Consider the following 21,210-nt stretch of genomic DNA (forward strand, 5'->3'; position numbering starts at 1 on the left):
GGATATATCGGATTCAATTGTTCCCACTGGTTTTGTCCGATATAAGCGAAATCCGTTATATGCGTATACCGGAAAATGTCCGTTTTACGCATATATCGGATTTGTATCCGGTATATGCGTAAATCGGATTTTATCCGTTATAAAAAGGCACTTCCTTGACTATGTTTCCAATGTACCTGGACGCGCAGGCAACGCTGCAAATGACGTTGTATAGCGGCCTGTCACGATTCGGCGAATCGGAGCGCCACGATGCGGCCATCCGATATATGCGAGGGAAATTTAATGGAAATGCATTGGAACGGGACTGGAGATTTTGTCCGAAATAGGCGAAATCCGTTATAAAAAATCCGATATATGCAATGAATTTTTATTGGAAATGCATTACAGAAAAATCGGTTCTTTTTTATCTGTCCGTTGTGAACGAATTTCCGATATAGCCGAGTCCGATATATCCGAGGTTTACTGTAGCTTCATATGTATTCCAGAAAGGTGTTAATACGTAAGTGCGAGTGTCTATATTTGTGTTATTTATGCCTTGGCAGGGGGAGAAGAATGCCGGCTTTGACGTGCTCTACCACAACATGAAGCACGGCCAGCTGGCGACCAAGGAGCTCGCCGAGTTTGTTCGTGAGAGGTAAGGTTTGTGCGTATTTGTGGAAAAAACTGTAAGGGGAGTGTAACGCAAGTGACGGGAATCTCTGCACGTTTGTGTACTTGGAACGACAGAGGAGATTCTGCCGGCGTTGTGTGAAATGTTTTGCTACTATAAACAAACCCCTTTGCGTTTCATCCCTGTCATCAAGTTGTGCAATGATCTATGTTTCAGCTAAGATGCTTTGTTCAGATTCCAGACATCTAATGCACGTTTTTTACATTGGAAAAAAAATTTTGTGGCACATCACTAACCAAAAATGTTACAAAATGTCACCACGACCTCACACGTGCATCAATAAGTCTATCGGAGGAACAAGGTAGGTGTTGCCACACGGACCAATATTACATTGCTAAGCTAGTCTTTACACCACAGACACTCCACAGTAGCCACGTTTTTACATGACCACTTTTTCTCTTTCCGAATGACCTTTCGGGAAACAATGGTATCCATGGAAAGGAATATTCCAATCTCTTGTCTACATGCGCCGTGAAAATCAACCAGAATAGTCAATGGGTCATGTGCGGTAAAACGTAAACATCAACATCACGTGATACCGGCTTCCCCGAGTTTTTCTTTCACTTGTTGGAATAACTCCGTATTGCCAGTTTTTCGTCTGTCCAGTCTTGAAATTTAGTTTGAATCAAAAACAAACTTTGCTTAGCAGTCCAATGCCGATTGCTGGCCTCCATTTTTAAAAGTGAAGAACGTCTGGATCTGCGTGTTACGTCATATCTGAGCATGTGCTGAAAGAACGCACCCGGGATCAATTTAAACAGGAAAAGATCAAATTAAATCTTGCTAATATTTTATAATTAAACTCGGGACATGTTTTATATAGATATATATTTTCTTTTTTAATAAAACTGGACTTGTGAATGGCGTATAGAAGGGTTTAGATTCTGTTTCACAGATGACGCTAATGCACACGAAAGCTGCTTGCCAACCGCCAATAAACAACAGAAGAAGAAGAACGCACCCTGACAAATTTCCGTTTTTTAGCGGGTACAAGATACCTGAATCGGATTATGGAAAGGAATATTCCATCCCTGTTCAATTCTTTCCATTTGAGCAAATAAACCAAATGCAATTGGAATATTTGGGTCCATATATTCATGGCTATTGACATAATATTTGCAAATGATGATTAATCAATGTTAACTATAAAAAGTGATATTGGATTATTCCTCACGGCACACCTGATGGTTTCTCAAGGTACACTAGTGTGCCGCGGCACAGTGGTTGAAAATCACTGGTATAAAGAATACAAGACATCATACTCATTTGTTGGTATGTTTTATTTTATACACTGAAGTATATCGAGGTAGCAGTGTGATTTACAATATGGCCAAGCTAATATACAACAACGATATACAGAGCTGGTATCGTTATTTCAGCATCACCAGCATTCTCTGTTTAACGCGTTTGTGGCAATTTCAAGTATTTTGTGCAACAGGAGTCTACTGTTCACACTGACATGAAATAATCAGATACAGGTAACATATGAGCAAAAAAAAAAAAAAAAAATCAGACTTGACCTGCAGTGTGAACATAGCCTCTGTCCTCACTACTCTGCTACTTTACAAGTTCCAGGCTACTTTTGAAGGAGGAAGTGGTGGACTTAAGTGTATTACTGAAGTAAATGTTTTCTTATATTAGATCTACTCCGATTAGCAATTAACAGTGATTAAATTGAGTCCAATAATGACCTTCTGGGAGGAAGTGAAGCAGTGTTATACGCATGTGATATAATCCTGGCATTGACTCAGAGGGGCCTGTGCACATTCCTCGCAAGGGGAAATTCACTTATCTGCCGAGACAGACAACAAATCAGCTGTCAGGAAATGAAAAGTGTGGGATCCCACAGGACGCCAATGGTGCTGATGAAGTATATCCGTCTTCTGTATGTTCTTTATACTATACTTCTACTATAAGGCAACATGTTCAGCGCGTATTTATGTGTCTGTATCAGTGCTTGTCAAATAGTACGCCGGAGCTTTGATTTTTAACATCAACATTTATTAACAGGGCCGAGTGGTTAGCACGCAGGCCACACAGCTGAGTTCGATTCCACCATCGATTTGTCGAATTGTTAAATGACCGTATTTTCTGGACTATAAGTCGCACTTTTTTTTTAATAAGTTGGCTGTTCCTGCCACTTATACTCCAGAGCGACTTTACGTTACATAAACACTGGACACCTTTTCTGTTTATTTTTTATGTAGCTGTAGCATTATGTTAGCATATCTTACACCTATTCAGCCTGTTCTCTATTCTTTTATTGATAGAACTTGCCTTCCAAGATGACGTAATGTCTGTTTTTGGTCATAAAATAAATTACTCACAAAAAATGCGACATATATGTTTTTTTTTTCTAACTAATTATGCATTTTTGGCCTTGTGCGACTTATACTCCGGAGCGACTTATTGTCCAGAAAATACGGTAATAATACAGCTGTCAAAAATAATGGTAACTTATTTCAATAATTATGTTAACACGTAGCGCGAGAACCCGAGTTCAATTCCACCCTCGGCCATCTCTGTGTGGAGTTTGCATGTTCTCCCCGTGCATGCGTGGGTTTTCTCCGGGTACTCCGGTTTCCTCCCACATTCCAAAAACATGCTAGGTTAATTGGCGACTCCAAATTGTCCATAGGTATGAATGTGAGTGTGAATGGTTGTTTGTCTATATGTGCCCTGTGATTGGCTGGCGACCAGTCCAGGGTGTACCCCGCCTCTCGCCCAAAGACAGCTGGGATAGGCTCCAGCACCCCCACGACAGTATCACTCGGATACTGTGAACATCCAGCAGCAACACAACATTTTGGCATGACTACTATTTTGATGAAAAATATACTGAACCAGGGCTGCACAGCTAGGAGACCAGGGTTCAATTCCACCCTCAGCCATCTTTGTGTGGAGTTTGCATGTTCTCCCCGTGCATGCGTGGGTTTTCTCCGGGTACTCCGGTTTCCTCCCACATTCCAAAAACATGCTAGGTTAATTGGCGACTCCAAATTGTCCATAGGTATGAATGTGAGTGTGAATGGTTGTTTGTCTATATGTGCCCTGTGATTGGCTGGTGACCAGTCCAGGGTGTACCCCGCCTCTCGCCTGAAGACAACTGGGAGCTGTCTCTAAACCTGGTTGTTCTACAGCGGATGCTGCAGAACCTTCCTCCCCCCCCGATGCCAGGCGAGAAAACAGTCCATGCTGGGGGTTTGTGGGGTCAGAGTAGATCCGACGGGGCTCTTGATACGCAGCGGGTGTTTGCTAAAAATGTGCAGCCTAGCTAAATTAGTCCATTAATGGCTTGTATCAGCATTTACCCAGCACTGACAAAAAATACATGGTTGTTGTAGAATGTCAAATATAAGCACTTGATAATAGAATTTCAGTTTTGAGTCATGCTGCTGAAAATAATTTACTGTATGCGGTAAGACTAAACCACAACCTAACTCTTTTTTTAAAATAAGAACCACCATGTATTTTATTCTGATGATTTTTGTTCACTTTTCCAGAGCTGCCATTGAGGAGACCTACTCCAAATCCATGGGAAAACTGGCAAAAATGGCCAGTAATGGAAGCCCACTGGGGTGAGTGAGTGCACGTAAATACAGAGTTAAGCGTTAGCATTAAGTGTGTACCGTCGGAAGCTTTGTGATTGTCTATTATAAATAGTCACATGGCTCCCGCCCTATAAGATATGGATGAGCACCATCTGCACCACCAAATGTTCATTCACTTATTTAGCATTCTTACATGTTCCAGGTCTTTTCATCATATTGTTTTCGTATTCCAGAACAGGAAATCATTAATTCATCCTGTTGCATTGAATTGAGTATTTCAGGAATTAATGTTCAGTGTATTGTCATGTTTTCCTTTACGGTTTCTTTGGGAAATTGTAATGTAATTAGGTCGTACATGGCGGAGGTCAGGAGCAAGGTCACCGTGGCCACATATTAGTTGTTGCCAACTCGGGAACGTTTGGGAAAGGGATATAATTCCATGGCTCAAACAGCCACTTATACTCAAAAAATGGACTCATTTCAATGTGGTGGTCAAAGGTCATGTGACCTTAATACAAGCCTCTCTATATCTCAAAAGCACCGGGATTTTGTAATATTAAAACTTGTTTATGCTTGTGTTTTTTTGCCCAGGACTTTTGCACCAATGTGGGATGTGTTCAGGGTGTCTTCTGACAAACTGGCTCTCTGCCATCTTGAACTCATGAGAAAGATGAACGATCTCATCCGGGACATCAACAAGTACGGAGACGAGCAGGTCAAAATTCACCGAAAGGTACGTGTCTCATTGTGAGGACTACGTCACCTCTTGAAGTTCCATCTTTCACGCTGACACTTTGTGTGTGTGTGTGTGTGTGTGTGTGTGTGTGCATTATGAAGACAAAAGAAGAGATGGTGGGGACACTGGAGGCGGTGCAGGCACTGCAAGTTCAGAGTGGCCACCTTCAGAAGTCCAAAGAGGGTTACCATACCAAATGTTTGGAGCTGGAGCGTATAAGGAAGGAGGGAGCTCCACAGAAAGAGCTGGAGAAAGTAAGATCATTCTTATTCTTAAAGGCACCTGTAAAAAGAACTGTGACTTAAAAAAAAATTATTTCCTGTCAAAATAATTCATATTAAGTGTTATCAAAATAGTAGTCATGCCAAAATGTTGTGTTGCTGCTGGATGTTCACAGTATCCGAGTGATACTGTCGTGGGAGTTATGAAATAAAGCTGAAAAAAACGCCTTTGATTATATTTAGATTGTTGTTTACAGTAGAAGTAGAACTTTTATTTGTTCAAAGAATACACACAGAATCATGACTTCCTCCTTTCAAGCACTGCAGCATAATCAAATGAGACAGTCAAGTGCATTGTGCGTTTCTGATTGTAAGAGGAATCGATTGTATCCCCCTTTTTGGGGGGTCCCAAAACCCCCAAAATCGCTGCTTTTTCATAAATTTAGGACGGCTGCAAAGAATGTTCGTCAGAAATTTAAATAAACAAATTGAAAACTTGTATCATAGTACTAAGGTAGCATCTGAGACAGTCAAGTGCATTGTGCGTTTCTGAGTGTTAGAGGAATCAATTGTATTCCCCCTTTTGGGGGGTCCCAAAACCCCCAAAATCGCTGCTTTTTCATAAATTTAGGACGGCTGCAAAGAATGTTTATCAGAAATTTAAATAAACAAATTGAAAACTCGTACCATAGTACTAAGGTAGCATCTGAGACAGTCAAGTGCATTGTGCATTTCTGAGTGTTAGAGGAATCGATTGTATCCCCCTTTTTGGGGGGGGTCCCAAAACCCCCAAAAGCACTGCTTTTTCATAAATTTTGGACGGCTGCAAAGAATGTTTGTCAGAAATTTAAATAAACAAATTGAGACACACTACTGAGTTCAAGAAAACTCGTATCATAGTACTAAGGTAGCATCTGAGACAGTCAAGTGCATTGTGCGTTTCTGATTGTAAGAGGAATCGATTGTATCCCCCTTTTTGGGGGGTCCCAAAACCCCCAAAATCGCTGCTTTTTCATAAATTTAGGACGGCTGCAAAGAATGTTTGTCAGAAATTGAAATAAACAAATTGAGACACGCTACTGAGTTCAAGAAAACTCGGTGTTAGAGGAATCGATTGTATCCCCCTTTTGGGGGGGTCCCAAAACCCCCAAAATCGCTGCTTTTTCATAAATTTAGCACGGCTGCAAAGAATGTTTGTCAGAACTTTAAATAAACATATTGAGACACGCTACTGAGTTCAAGAAAACTCGTATCATAGTACTAAGGTAGCATCTGAGACAGTCAAGTGCATTGTGCGTTTCTGAGTGTTAGAGGAATCGATTGTTTTCCCCTTTTGGGGTGTCCCAAAACCCCCAAAATCACTGCTTTTTTATAAATTTAGGACGGCCGCAAAGAATGTTTGTCAGAAATTTAAATAAACAAATTGAGACACGTTACTGAGTCCGTCAGTTTCTCATGTCAGTCTTTAAGGCTGATTGATTGATTGATCTTTTCTCTCTACTAGGCAGAGCTGAAGTCCAAGAAAGCCGCAGAATCGTTTGCACTGTGCATCGAGAAGTACAATCGAGTGGGAGTGGAGTTTGAGCAGAAGATGAATGAATCCACCCAGGTTAGCTCTGACTCTCTTGTTGAAGACCTCTTGTTGTTGTTGTTTTTTAATTAGCCTAAACAACCTGACATCCCTTTTTGGCACTCTGTAATTGTATTCTTGATCCTGATTCATCGGACCCCAAAAATGGAAACGGGTTCATCTGCTCGTACATAGTGCGCTCCCATTACTTTAATCACCATTTACACACTGTCAAGGTCAATGTTGCTGTTCCCATGGAAATCCTCAATAATGCCTGGAGTCATTGTTAGTAATTAAATATTCTAATAGGTCATTTATTTTAGAAGAAAGAAACCGCTTTAGTTTTCCTTTTCTATTGGATTATAGCTGCTTTAGTCTCACACATGGAGATTTAATGGTAATGGTTTTATTTCATTTGAACATGCATCAGATTACAATTGAATGCATCACATAATCAGTTCCCAGTTCCGCATGTCCAAAAGGAGTAGGAAGAAGCAAAGCTTATTAAATCCTACCCCTCCATCTGGTACTTTTACAATCAGTAACTGTTACATTTGTTCACTTCCTGCTTTCCATAATACAGTTTGAGGTTTTTTGTTGTTTTTTTTCGTTTTGTTTTTAATAATGCACCTCGTACCGAAGTACGAGGTAATATAATGGGTACCATAGTAAGTGTCAATATAGTGATATATATATATACATATATATACACGTATAGACTCTGGAGCCATTAGTAGTGTCGTGGTTCACTTGAAAAATTTCTTGCAATTTGCCAGGGATCAATTCCCACTTAATAGTCTACCTGAATCCACGATGGGGAAAATGAATGAAGTGGTAATTTTTGCTGTGGTTATTGATAATGTTATAATAATAATGGTTATTTCATTTGAACAAGCATCAGATTACAATTGAATGCATCACATAATCAGTTCACAGTTCCACAGGTCCAAAAGGAGTAGGAAGAAGCAAAGCTTATTAAATCCTACCCCTCCATCTGGTACTTTTACAATCAGTAACTGTTACATTTGTTCACTTCCTGCTTTCCATAATAATTTTTTTTTCAAGGTTGTATTTTTTTTTCTATTGAATGTTTTTGTTATATTGATTGCTACTGGTGACGTTTCAAACTAATCCTAATGTTGGTGCCGAAAAGAAGCAGCACAGTTTCCGGAATACGGACACGTTATTGTCGATCAAGTGAAGCAGATTCCAACTGTTGTCCGTTTTATGTAGCGATTTCAGGAACTAGAGGAGGGCCACTTGCGGCAGATGAAACAGCTGATAAAAGGTTACTCCCATTCCATAGAAGACACCCATGTTCAGGTCGGGCAGGTACGTACCCGCACACCACGGTGGGCTGCAACACAAAGTCTGTTATTGGCGCCATTTGCGATTATCGAGAGCATAATAATCATTTTTCTGCTCTCCTCCAGGTCCATGAGGAATTTAAGCAAAATGTGGAGAACATTGGCATTCATGATCTCATCCAGAAATTTGCAGAGCTAAAGGGCACCGGCAAGGAGAGGCCAGGTAATGTTTAGCACTCAGAAATGTACACAACCTCCGCTTACAAGAATAGCCGGAAAAATACAATAAGGAGGGAGTAGGTCAGCGGTTTCAGCACCTCTGGAGTGGACTCCACTCAAGCGATGTACTTACTGTTTATACTATTATTCACATGCACCTGTCTATTGTGTATTGCAGCTCTGATTGGTTTTGAGGAGTACATGACTCTAGCACCCGAAGGCGGGAAAAAGAGTCGAGCAAAAGCCTTCAGGATCCCTGGCCTGGGCAAGAGGGACAAGGAGCCAGACTCTGCGTGAGTTCATGCAAAAACGATACAAGCCAAAGGTTTGGACACACACAACGCATACTGATGGTCCCAACCCCATTACCAAGTAAACCCTGACAAGGCACACCTGTGAGGTGAAAACCATTTCAGGTGACTACCTCGTGAAGCTCATTGAGAGAACACCAAAGGAATCTAAAATTATAGAACATATTTAGACATTTTCATTCCACGTGTGTTCGTTCATAGTTTTGAGAATGTTCAATGTAAATCAAGGGTCTCAAACACGCGGCCCGAGGGCCAAATGTGTCCCGCAGGACACTAGTTTGAGGCCCCCGCCTTGATATGAAAGTTTAATGTCAGTGCGGCCCGCGCAAGTTTGATATGGATGCTGTATGGTATCATGTACCCAGAAAAAATGATTACGTTTGATTAATGTTCATGTTAAAGGTTAAATAACTGTTAATAGTTATCCTCCCTATCCGTGTGGAAGTGGTAAGTTTTTGGCTATTTAAGTTCAAAGGAAATAACTTGAAGGCTACCGTTTAGGTCGCTAGCTCTCTAGTTTGCGAGTTAGCATGTGTCTCAAGACCCTGCAGTTGCGCAATATGTTGTAAATAAAAAGAGTATAAATGTGACTATAGTCATGTTTTGTCCTGTCTACAGTGTATTTTATAGCCGATTCAATACATGTGTCAAAACCGACCCGTTAACATAAGAGATGATACCAGAAAGCTAACACAAGAGGAAGGTTAATTCATTTTGTTGCTCTCTAATTAAAGAAAATTGATCGTATTGTTTTTGTTTTGCAGGGATTCACCTGTAACAGAAGCTCTGGTCAGTATTCTTGTTTATGAGGAAGTCTTATAGGATTCTGTGTATAACACTGAAGATATCTGTTATCATTTGTGTCATCACCGACGCTACTGTGTCTGCAGAATTCACCCTTAGAGGTAGACGATGAAGGATTTGTGATACGAGCCGACAGCACTCAGAATGATATCCTTTTTCTGCTTCATAAAGCGACCCTGATACTAGTCCCACAATGCACTGATACTAGACGTTCAATTGTTGTTGTTTTTTTAATTTTGCATAGTGCATACTGTATATGGGGGAGGCACGGCGGTCGAGTCGTTAGCGCGCAGACCTCACAGCTAGGAGACCAGGGTTCAATCCCAACTTCGGCCATCTCTGTGTGGAGTTTGCATGTTCTCCCCGTGCATGCATGGGTTTTCTCCGGGTACTCCGGTTTCCTCCCACATTCCAAAAACATGCTAGGTTAATTAGCGACTCCAAATTGTCCATAGGTATGAATGTGAGTGTGAATGGTTGTTTGTCTATATGTGCCCTGTGATTGGCTGGCCACCAGTCCAGGGTGTACCCCGCCTATCGCCCGAAGACAGCTGGGATAGGCTCCAGCACCCCCGCAACCCTCGTGAGGATAAGCGGTAGAAAATGGATGAATGAATGAATGAGTTCTCCTATTTTGTGTGGAAGTGGTAACTTTTTGGTTTCTTATTTTGTCTTTCCCCACCCTCAGCCATCTCTGTGTGGAGTTTGCATGTTCTCCCCGTGCATGCGTGGGTTTTTCTCCGGGTACTCCGGTTTCCTCCCACATTCCAAAAACATGCTAGGTTAATTGGCGACTCCAAATTGTCCATAGGTATGAATGTGAGTGTGAATGGTTGTTTGTCTATATGTGCCCTGTGATTGGCTGGCGACCAGTCCGGGGTGTACCCCGCCTCTCGCCCCAAGACAGCTGGGATAGGCTCCAGCACCCCCGCGACCCTTGTGAGGAAAAAGCGGTAGAAAATGGATGAATGAATGAATGAGTTCTCCTATTTTGTGTGGAAGTGGTAACTTTTTGGCTTCTTATTTTGTCTTTCCCCACCCTCAGCCATCTCTGTGTGGAGTGTGCATGTTCTCCCCGTGCATGCGTGGGTTTTTTTCCGGGTACTCCGGTTTCCTCCCACATTCCAAAAACATGCTAGGTTAATTGGCGACTCCAAATTGTCCATAGGTTTGAATGTGAGTGTGAATGTTTTTTTGTCTATATGTGCCGTGGCGACCAGTCCAGGGTGTACCCCGCCTCTTGCACGAAGACAGCTGGGATAGGCTCCAGCACCCCTGCGACCCTCGTGAGGAAAAAGCGGTAGAAAAAGAATGAATGAATGAATGAATACTGTATATGAGGAGTGCTGTGATGCAGTACTTTATTTCTGCTCCATGATGGTATCTCTCAGTGTTTGTGAATATACAGTACAATTTGTAATGGAATTTGCCGTTGATATTTCCCCTTTTCCACAATGAACCACAATGAAGTTAAAACCTAACAAGCGTTCATTCACAACCGAGCATGATTGTTATTGTTGTCAGACCACACTGCAGATTCCCACGTGCCTGCGAGATTACACAAACTTGACTCTCACACGGTGCGGTTTTCACTTAATTAGACCTCGTGTGACCGAACACACTGAAAAGCCGCAAATGAGGCGTAATCAGGAGGTCAGAGGTGAGGGTGTTCACACACACACGGCCACATTCATCGCCTCATTTGACCGTAGAGTGAGACAGTTATTGAAATCTGTATCCTAATTGACTCACATTAGCTTCATTAAGTCCAGATGAGAAATTCAAGTGCGGCACGCTTGTATTCAGCGTGAACTAAAAACGGACTCGTGCCCGGACGTCCACACCGGTTTATCATTGCTAGCACTCCCTTGTCCTGACAGCCTCGAGATAACAACTACTGCTTTTGTCGCTTGTCCCCTTCTCCTCCTGCAACACAGCACCGCCGCATGCGACACTGAAAACAGATACAGGAAGTGGTTGGTATTTTTGAAAGAACATCCCCTCCATCAGGCTCTGCTGCGCTCTTTTGCTTTCTCATTATCTTTTGTACGTGTTCTCTGTGTTCGGATTGAATCAAAACTCGCCAAGGAGATTACCCGCCTCTGTCCCAATATAAAGCAAGCGTCTGTCATCTATTTTTATGTTTCTGTAGTCTATTCATAGCTAAGATGTTTGCGCTCACTGGCAGGTGACATTCTTGCAAACCCTGCTGTGTTAAGTTTGTGTTTTGGGTTTAAAACCTGTTTGAAATTGACTTCAATGTGGTCTTTGTATACTTTTGGATGTGCATCACAAAAAGGGAACAGGGGTGTCCTAAAATTTTCCAGTGAGGGCCACATGGTGAAATGCTGTTAGTATGGATATTAATGTTTGTTTACCGTAGTAATCATTTGTACATTTACTTCACGTGATATGACTTTACATAACATTTTGACTTTCCCATTATATTGTGTGTTCCTCAAACTAATTTAATTTTCCTCCCACATTCCAAAAACATGCTAGGTTAATTGGCGACTCCAAATTGTCCATAGGTATGAATGTGAGTGTGAATGGTTGTTTGTCTATATGTGCCCTGTGATTGGCTGGCCACCAGTCCAGGGTGTACCCCGCCTCTCGCTTGAAGACAGCTGGGATAGGCTCCAGCACCCCCGCGACCCTCGTGAGGATAAGCGGTAGAAAATGGATGAATGAATGAATCAGTTCTCCTATTTTGTGTGGAAGTGGTAACTTTTTGGCTTCTTATTTTGTCTTTCCCCACCCTCGGCCATCTCTGTGTGGCGTTTGCATGTTCTCCCCATGCATGCGTGGGTTTTTTTCCGGGTACTCCGGTTTCCTCCCACATTCCAAAAACATGCTAGGTTAATTAGCGAATCCAAATTGCCCATAGGTATGAATGTGAGTGTGAATGGTTGTTTGTCTATATGTGCCCTGTGATTGGCTGGCCACCAGTCCAGGGTCTACCCCGCCTCTCGCCCAAAGACAGCTGGGATAGGCTCCAGCACTGGTAATTGTAAAGAATATCGACATTTTTTTTTGTACAGTCTTTTCTCTGAAATTATTGAAGATGCTTCTCCTTGACCGTCCCGCTCCCGTGCACGCTGCTCTGAAGACAAGGAGCACAACTTCTACTCCAGTGACTCCGACTTTGACGACGAGGAGCCCAAGAAGTTCCACATCCAGATAAGACCGGTGGTCAAAAGCAACCGCAGCAGCGCCGCAGCCAGCGAGAAGGAGCTAAAAGCCACCGTGGGGACTCTCACGCTGCCACCCAACAGACGGGCACAGCAAAGCGTTAGTGGCTTTTCATGATTGGCTTAAAAGACGCAAGGGGCCTAAAACTTCATCACAAAGACAAAGCAAAATGTTTGAAGAGAGGAAAATGAGTTTTCTTTTCTTTAAACTTTCCTCTTCTCTTATCTTTCAGGTGACTGTGAAGCGACATCTCTCCAGTAAGTTTTTGCACCTTTTCTGACTCTTTGCAGAGTACAGGACACAACATGAGACGCTTTGGACTGAATGTTTGTCTTCACAGGAAACTCCAGTACATCTGGACGGACAGAAGATGGTGAGGGCACCCCCCCCAGAGGTGAATTAAACTTTTACTCCCTTGTTAATTGGGACTCAGTAATAAGTGTATTACTTGTATTACCCAATGTAGTAGACAAAATAACATAAAAAGTAAATATGGAGGACAGGAAGTGATGTTTTAACTTGGCATGGGTTACAGCGACAACGGTATCATTCATTCATTCATTTTCTACCGCTTTTCCTCACGAGGGTCGCGGGGGCGCTGGAGCCTATCCCAGCTGTCTTCGGGCGTAAGGCGGGGTACACCTTAGACTGGTCGCCAGCCAATCACAGGGCACATATAGACAAACAACCATTCACACTCACATTCATACCTATGGACAATTTGGAGTCGCTAATTAACCTAGCCTAACCTAGCCTAACCTTTTTGGAATGTGGGAGGAAACCGGAGTACCCGGAGAAAACCCACGCATGCACGGGGAGAACATGCAAACTCCACACAGAGATGCCCGAGGGTGGGATTGAACCCTGGTCTCCTAGCTGTGAGGTCTGCGCGCTAACCCCTAGACCACCGTGCCGCCCACAACGGTATCAGTTATGATTATTATTATTACCAAGATCAAATCCGGCACTTATATGTTCCACTGAACATTACTGACACCTAGTGACCCGTGGAGAATACTACACATCACAATATGAATGCGTCTTAATTAGAGATGTCTGATAATTATCAGTAAGTATAATTATAGGGCCAATAATAGCATAAAATACTGATATCGGTTGATATCGATTTTTTTCCTGATCATGAAAACCAAGGGCGGCACAGTGGTCTAGTGGTTAGCGCGCAGACCTCACAGCTAGGAGACCAGGGTTCAATTCCCTGGAAGTGGAGTTTGCATGTTCTCAGCGTGGGTTTTCTCCGGGTACTCTGGTTTCCTCCCACATTCCATTCCAAAAACATGCTAGGTTAATTGGCCACTCCGAATTGTCCATAGGTATGAATGTGAGTGTGAATGGTTGTTTGTCTATATGTGCCCTGTGATTGGCTGGCCACCAGTCCAGGGTGTACCCCGCCTCTCGCCCGAAGACAGCTGGGATAGGCTCCAGCACCCCCATGACAGTATCACTCGGATACTGTGAACATCCAGCGGCAACACAACATTTTAGCATGACTACTATTTTGACGAAAAATATACTGAACCAGGGCTGCACAGCGGCCGGGTGGTTAGCACACAGGCTTCACAGCTAGGAGACCCGAGTTCAATTCCATCGTCGGCCATCTCTGTGTGGAGTTTGCATGTTCTCCCCGTGCATGCGTGGGTTTTCTCCGGGTACTCCGGTTTCCTCCCACATTCCAAAAACATGCTAGGTTAATTAGCGACTCCAAATTGTCCATAAGTATGAATGTGAGTGTGAATGGTTGTTTGTCTATATGTGCCCTGTGATTGGCTGGCCACCGGTCCAGGGTGTACCCCGCCTCTCGGCCAAAGACAGCTGGGATAGGCTCCAGCACCTCTGCAACCTCGTGAGGATAAGCGGTAGAAAATTAATGAATGAATGAATGAGTTCTCCTCCTATTTTGTGTGGAAGTGGTAACTTTTTGGCTTCTTATTTTGTCTTTCCCCACCCTCGGCCATCTCTGTGTGGAGTTTGCATGTTCTCCCCGTGCAAGCTGGGATAGGCTCCAGCACCCCTAAGGCAGTATCACTCAGATACTGTGAACATCCAGCAGCAACACATTTTATTTTCGTCAAAAAAGCCAATATCAGACATCCCTAATCTTAATGCTTTTTTATACTGTATATGTATTTTACTGAATTTAGCAATTTTCTGGCTTGAAAATGCTTAATTTAGGCAAAATATATGTAAGATGTGTTTTTAACGAATATGCCGTATTCCACCACAAAAAGACATGATTTATTAATTCAAATATTTTTGAAAAAGTCGCAAAATTAGAACCTTGACATGGCCAGGGATGACTTTATTTACTTACTCAATATCTGTTGCCATCTTAAGCAAAATAATCATTGAATTATAGACATCATTTACGGCTGTCAGAGACACAAAACCTTACTGGGGAAGGCAAGAATGGATCATCTTTTAAAAGGTACTTAGGAAATTGGTTGCGACCATCACTTCATCACAAACATAAACATAAAGCATCAGTGAGGAGACGAGTCTGTGCAGCCAGCTGGCTGACCTTGCATGGACCACCCTCTTATAGTCGCCTCCGCCTTCTGCTCTCACTCCAAAATATGTTTCCTTCGCGACGTGTTTGCTCGCTGCCAACCGCTTTGGCTGCCGGTTTGCAATTTCATCAAGCTGCTGCACTCCAGCAGCGGGGAATCACTCGTTCAAATCGAGAGGTGAAGAGATGAGTGATGATGATGGAGTAAATAAAGAATAGCTATTGCTGCTATTCCTGTCATCATAGATTTGTTTTGTTAACATCCACCAAAGTGTTTATAAGTAAAGTGTGTCTGTTGATAGATGGTGACCAGGACGGCCTGTGCAGGTCCGCTTCAAGTCCTGAACCCAGCAGGTGAGATGCTCTGTCCCTTTTATCTCATTCTGTGTCCGATTACTATCTGGTCACAGGACAGACACATTCCGGGTGTAACCAAAGACCTCTTAAACCAGGGGTCTCAAACTCAATTTACTTGGGGGGCCACTGGAGCTCCGGTCTGGGTGACACTGGGCCACATCAGGTTTTCCAAAAAAAAACAAAAACGCATTTATTAAAAACAAAAAAATTAAAAAAACTTGGCTTTGGTTCCAATTTTCTACAATAAAAGCTCTGATAAAACATTCCACTGTTCTCAAATATCTTACTTTTTATTTTTCTACACAAAATAAGATGAAAAATAAATAAACAAATCAAGAATAAAGAAAATCAATCAATCAGTAATAAATAAATAAATATAATAATAATAATAAAACGGCAAATAATAAAAACTTAAGAAACCACATATAGTTGGTAGGTAGATAATTTTTTTTTTTCAGATTAAAATGAACAAAGCATTATTAGAGCCCTGTAGACATGACAAAACACGACTATAGTCACATTTATACTCTTTTTATTTACAACATATTGCGCAACTGCAGGGTCTTGAGACACATGCTAACTCGCAAACTAGAGCGCTAGCGACCTAAACGGTAGCCTTCAAGTTATTTCTTTTAAACTTAAATAGCCAAAAACTTACCACTTCCACACAGATAGGGAGGATAACTATTAACAGTTATTTAACCTTTAACATGAACATGAATCAAACGTAATAATTTTTTCTGGGTACATGATACCATACAGCATCCATATCAAACTTGCGCGGGCCGCACTAACATTAAACTTTCATATCATTACTTACACTTGACATCTTGACGCAGCGTGACTTGTGCTCCACATTAGGTTGAGTTCTGCAGCATCCGGTGCCGACAGCCTGTTTGGACCTCCGCTAGAGGCAGCCTTCAAATCCAAAAGTTTTGGCGGTCGGGAGCAACTCCGGGAGCAGAGTTCTTTCGGTGCCTCTGAATGTAAGAGTAACAATAAAACAAAAATAAAACTGTTTCAAAACTGATGTTTTTTTTTTTAACTTTTTGCGTTAGACGCTGCCTTTTCATCAGACTCCTCCTCACCAGACAACATTGAGGACTCTGGTTTGGACTCGCCTTCCCTTCAGCCACTCGGACCCTCTCCCGAGCCAGTCGGCTGGGCAGCATGGCCTCCTGTTTCCCAGAGTAAAGAACAGACTCAAACACGAGCCCGAACTGCAGATCCTTTCCTCTCAGTCTTCTGTGAACCCTCCCCTGCTCAAAGTCCTCATCCACAGGACGAGCCCGTAAGCGCCTGGTCCGTCGGTCCATCGCATTCCGCTCGTCACCCCTCAGATATGGAGTCTTCCTCCACGCGCTTCCCAGCTTTCCCGCAATCCTTCCCCTCGTCGGAGATGGACGCAGAGGTATGGAACTGCAGACGCGTCCCCGAGGATCCCTTCTTTGCTGCTTTTGACAGCAACGTCAAACACGAGACCTCAAAGCCGGCTGACGCCTGGCCACGTCAGGCTCCACGCCCGGTCCAGGACGGGCGGAGTTCTGAGGTGCGAGGGGATCCGTTCTCCGTCTCTGTCGCCGACACCAAAACCCTTCCGCCCCCGTCTTCCTCTTCTTCGTCCTCCAACTCCTCCAATCGTAAAAACAGAGACCGGAAACGAGATCGAAGTTTACCGCCACCGATTACTTCTGATGACCCGTTTGCAATCACCATGATTGGCAGCCCCACCCACCAGTCATCAATGACCGCGCCACCAGGAATAGTCCCTCTTCGTAGCAATGGTAGCACCACCAGCGGCAACAGGTTCGGGTTTGACACCAGTCCGGGTTCTTTATCCCAATCCCAGCCGAAGAAGGAGGCGGTACACTGGAACTCTGTCCACAACCCCTTTAGCGAGAGCACCTCCGGAAAACTGAGCGGCTCCAAACCAACTGAAGGCGCAGCGGGAAAGGGCGACGCGGCGGGAGAGAGGAGAAAACATCGATCTTCAGAGAGCGAGCCTCGCCGAAACGCTCCTCCACTCACACGACATTCAGGCCCGCAAGAAGATCTTTGCTTCTCCACGGACAAAGACCAAGACTGTCTCGACCTCGGCACTCCGCTACCTTGCAGTATCGTCTCTCACAAAGGTAGGACTTGATCCTTTAGAAATGTCAACCCCGGGTGAGAGACGGGGTTCACCCTGGACCGGTGGCCAGCCAATCACAGGGCACATATAGACAAACAACCATTCACACTCACATTCATACCTATGGACAATTTGGAGTCGCCAATTAACCTAGCATGTTTTTGGAATGTGGGAGGAAACCGGAGTACCCGGACAAAACCCACGAATGCACGGGGAGAACATGCAAACGCCACACAGAGATGGCCGAGGGTGGGGAAAGACAAAATAAGAAGCCAAAAAGTTACCACTTCCACACAAAATAGGAGGAGAACTCATTTATTCATTTTCTACTGCTTATCCTCACAAGGGTCGCAGGGGTGCTGGAGCCTATCCCAGCTGACTTCGGGCAAAAGGCGGGGTTCCCCCTGGACTGGTGGCCAGCCAATCACAGGGCACATATAGACAAACAACCATTCACACTCACATTCATACCTATGGACAATTTGGAGTCGCCAATTAACCTAGCATGTTTTTGGAATGTGGGAGGAAACCGGAGTACCCGGAGAAAACCCACGCTTAATACATAGCTTTTATTGAGGTCTTCCTACATTTTTTAAAATGTTTTTAATTTTCCAAATATTTCAACTTTCTTCAAATTTTTCTTTTAGTAATATTATGATTATATTCACATAATATTAGAACTTTTCCCCAACCTAATTTAAAAAAAATTACAAATCTATTTCATAATTTTGCAACTTTGAAGAATATTCTTTAATATTTCCAGTCATTGCTTCTAAAATGACATTATTTTTTTCATAATATTACAAGTTTATTCTTGTCAAATTGCCAATTTTTTTTCTCAATATTTTGACTTTATTCTTGCTAAATTTCAGCTGATTTTTCCAGTTCTGTTAACTATTTCAACTTTATTGTAAGTTTCTATGCCGCTTATCCTCACTAGGATTCACGAGGATACTCACTAGAGCCTATCCCAGCTGTCTTCAGGCGAAAGGCGGGGTACACCCTGGACTGGTGGCCAGCCAATCACAGGGCACATATAGACAAACAACCATTCACACTCACATTCATACCTATGGACAATTTGGAGTCGCTAATTAACCTAGCATGTTTTTGGAATGTGGGAGGAAACCGGAGTACCCGGAGAAAACCCACGCATGCACGGGGAGAACATGCAAACTCCACACAGAGATGGCCGAGGGTGGAATTGAACCCTGGTCTCTGAGCTGTGAGGCCTGTGCTCTCACCACTAGATCACCGTGCAGCCCATCTATGTAAACTTATATGCATATTTTTGGATAGTGGGAGGAAGCCAGAGTGGTTGGAGAACATTTAAAGTCCACACGGAGATGTCCAAATGGAGATACCAACCTCTATAGTCACTACTACACTTAGCTACTACTACTACTACTACTACTACTACTACTAGCCATTATAGACATGATACAGACTCCTGCATTAGCATTGAGAGGTTATTGTTTTTCTACTTGAGGTTTCTGTCCAGTACTTCCTGTGGTGGTTATTGTCTCATCAATTATTACATCAACATTATTGACACTTAGTGACCGATTCACATATTATACTTGACGTGCCTTTTAACATGACGGGCATTGTTCCAACTCAAGAAACGTGTCTTCCTCAGGGTCCAAGCACACCTTCAGAAATGATAGCGAAAGCGTAATCACAGCTGCTCTCTCCAGAGCGACGAGGACCAAAAGGAGCGCAGGTCGACTCAGCGGCAACGACCGAGTAAGTGTGCATTTGGGTATTAGTTGGTGTAAATGAGTCGTTCAATCATATTTCCTGTCATTTCTGACTCTTTTAGGTTCAGTTTCACAATATAATGAGAGTATTAAATAGGATGTCTTTATTGTTGTGCTCGTACACTCAAAAGCCAAAGCTACTGTTGCTACTGTAGAGCCGTTACGAACACAATAACAGTCTCGCTGACGCCCAACCCTGTCTCGTCCCCTCATCTCAGTCACGGTCGCTGTGCTCTTCGCCGCTGCCTGAGCCCAGCCCCTCCCTCACCACCTCCTCCTCCTCCTCCTCCTCCAGCCCGAGCGAGTGGGGGCCCCAAGCCAGGGACGCCGAATGGGGAGGGCAGAACCGAGCCCCCAGCCCCGCCAGGGTGGGACAAGCCTCGCCTCTGCCCTACCCGCTCCAGGACCACCCACCAAGACAGTGTAAGAGAGAATGAATGGGAAGCTTGGCTGGTGAGTGGATGGAGAGATTAGAGGAGTAAATATGGCAACGCTAAACTAATCATCTTTATTCTTGTTACATTACTGCTCTTTTTATTTGTTGTTTAAAAAACTTTGATATGTATATTATTTATTATGAGGAAACAAATATTAAGCAGAAATGGGGAAAGAAAAGGCTATTTTCATTGGTACGTTTAGCTTCAAAACCCGGGCGGGTGGATCTGGCAACAAGGCCAATGTTATTTGTATCTACTGTCACTGTGAGTGGCGTTATCACAGACTACGTCGCCTCCCAGAGAGAAGCCAGTGGAGTGTTTTATATATATATATTTTTGCCGTCATTTATGCAGCGGTACCTTGGCATACGAGTGTCCAAATTGGGTCGCAAGCTGCCATTTACTGGCAGGCATAGCCGAGGACAGACACTTGGGGGCTTGGAATGGATGTAAACACAGCTTTAGCAGCGCACTAGCTAGTCACCGGGAAACATGCAAAAACTGGGATTTCTAACTATCATCAAATCTTACCTTTATGCATTCCCGGATAGTATCAGCATTTGGGAGCAAATATGAGGTGAAAAAGGGGAAAATACAGTCTAGGTGGTGCCTTCAAGGACCCTCAAACAAAGTGGGACAAAACGGCACTTGTATTAAACATGCAAAAACTGGTATTTCTAACTATCATCAAATCTTACCTTTATGAATTCCCAGATAGTATCAGCATTTGGGAGCAAATATGAGGTGAAAAAGGGGAAAATACAGTACAGGTGTTGCTTTCAAGGACCGTCAAACAAAGTGGGACAAAACAGCACTTGCATTAAATATGCAAAAACTGGTATTTCTAACTATCATCAAATCTTACCTTTATGCATTCCTGGATAGTATCAGCATTTGGGAGCAAATATGAGGTGAAAAAGGGGGGGAAAAAAACAGTATAGGCGGTGCCTTCAAGGATCGTCAAACAAAGTGGGACAAAACAACACTTGTATTAAACATGCAAAAACTGGGATTTCTAACTATCATCAAATCTTACCTTAGTGCATTCCCGGATAGTATCAGCATTTGGGAGCAAGTATGAGGTGAAAAAGAGGAAAAAAACAGTATAGGCGTTGCCTTCAAGGTGGGTCAAACAAAGTGGGACAAAACGGCACTAGCATTAAACATGCAAAAACTGGGATCCCGGATAGTATCAGCATTTGGGAGCAAGTATTGAGGTGAAAAAGGGGGAAATACAGTATAGGCGGTGCCTTCAAGGACCCTCAAACAAAGTGGGACAAAACAACACTTGCATTAAACGTGCAAAAACTGGTATTTCTAACTATCATCAAATCTTACATTTATGCATTCCCGGATAGTATCAGCATTTGGGAGCAAGTATGAGGTGAAAAAGGGGGATATAAAGTCTAGGCGGTGCCTT

General features: G+C 43.2%; 1 protein-coding gene across 3 annotated transcripts in view; it reads left to right on the forward strand.

Moving 5' to 3' along the window:
- The window catches only part of fcho1 (FCH and mu domain containing endocytic adaptor 1), a 53,561-nt gene that overhangs the window by 23,380 nt on the left and 8,971 nt on the right, over positions 1 to 21,210 (forward strand). For all 3 annotated transcript variants that reach the window (XR_009129833.1, XM_058072894.1, XM_058072895.1), the window contains 18 exons: positions 543 to 634; positions 4,174 to 4,248; positions 4,813 to 4,954; positions 5,059 to 5,211; positions 6,683 to 6,787; positions 7,982 to 8,080; positions 8,182 to 8,278; positions 8,453 to 8,567; positions 9,350 to 9,374; positions 9,476 to 9,536; positions 12,487 to 12,680; positions 12,814 to 12,838; positions 12,922 to 12,975; positions 15,408 to 15,459; positions 16,324 to 16,448; positions 16,521 to 17,594; positions 19,233 to 19,339; positions 19,572 to 19,776. Coding sequence is in view for 2 of the 3 variants with exons in the window: in XM_058072894.1 (XP_057928877.1) it covers positions 543 to 634; positions 4,174 to 4,248; positions 4,813 to 4,954; positions 5,059 to 5,211; positions 6,683 to 6,787; positions 7,982 to 8,080; positions 8,182 to 8,278; positions 8,453 to 8,567; positions 9,350 to 9,374; positions 9,476 to 9,536; positions 12,487 to 12,680; positions 12,814 to 12,838; positions 12,922 to 12,975; positions 15,408 to 15,459; positions 16,324 to 16,448; positions 16,521 to 17,594; positions 19,233 to 19,339; positions 19,572 to 19,776 (2,800 nt within the window). In the remaining variant the exon portion in view is untranslated. The remainder of the gene's footprint in view (positions 1 to 542; positions 635 to 4,173; positions 4,249 to 4,812; positions 4,955 to 5,058; positions 5,212 to 6,682; positions 6,788 to 7,981; positions 8,081 to 8,181; positions 8,279 to 8,452; positions 8,568 to 9,349; positions 9,375 to 9,475; positions 9,537 to 12,486; positions 12,681 to 12,813; positions 12,839 to 12,921; positions 12,976 to 15,407; positions 15,460 to 16,323; positions 16,449 to 16,520; positions 17,595 to 19,232; positions 19,340 to 19,571; positions 19,777 to 21,210) is intronic.

The sequence above is a fragment of the Doryrhamphus excisus genome, chromosome 5 (genome assembly GCF_030265055.1).
Source record: "Doryrhamphus excisus isolate RoL2022-K1 chromosome 5, RoL_Dexc_1.0, whole genome shotgun sequence".
In the NCBI taxonomy this organism is placed as follows: domain Eukaryota; kingdom Metazoa; phylum Chordata; class Actinopteri; order Syngnathiformes; family Syngnathidae; genus Doryrhamphus; species Doryrhamphus excisus.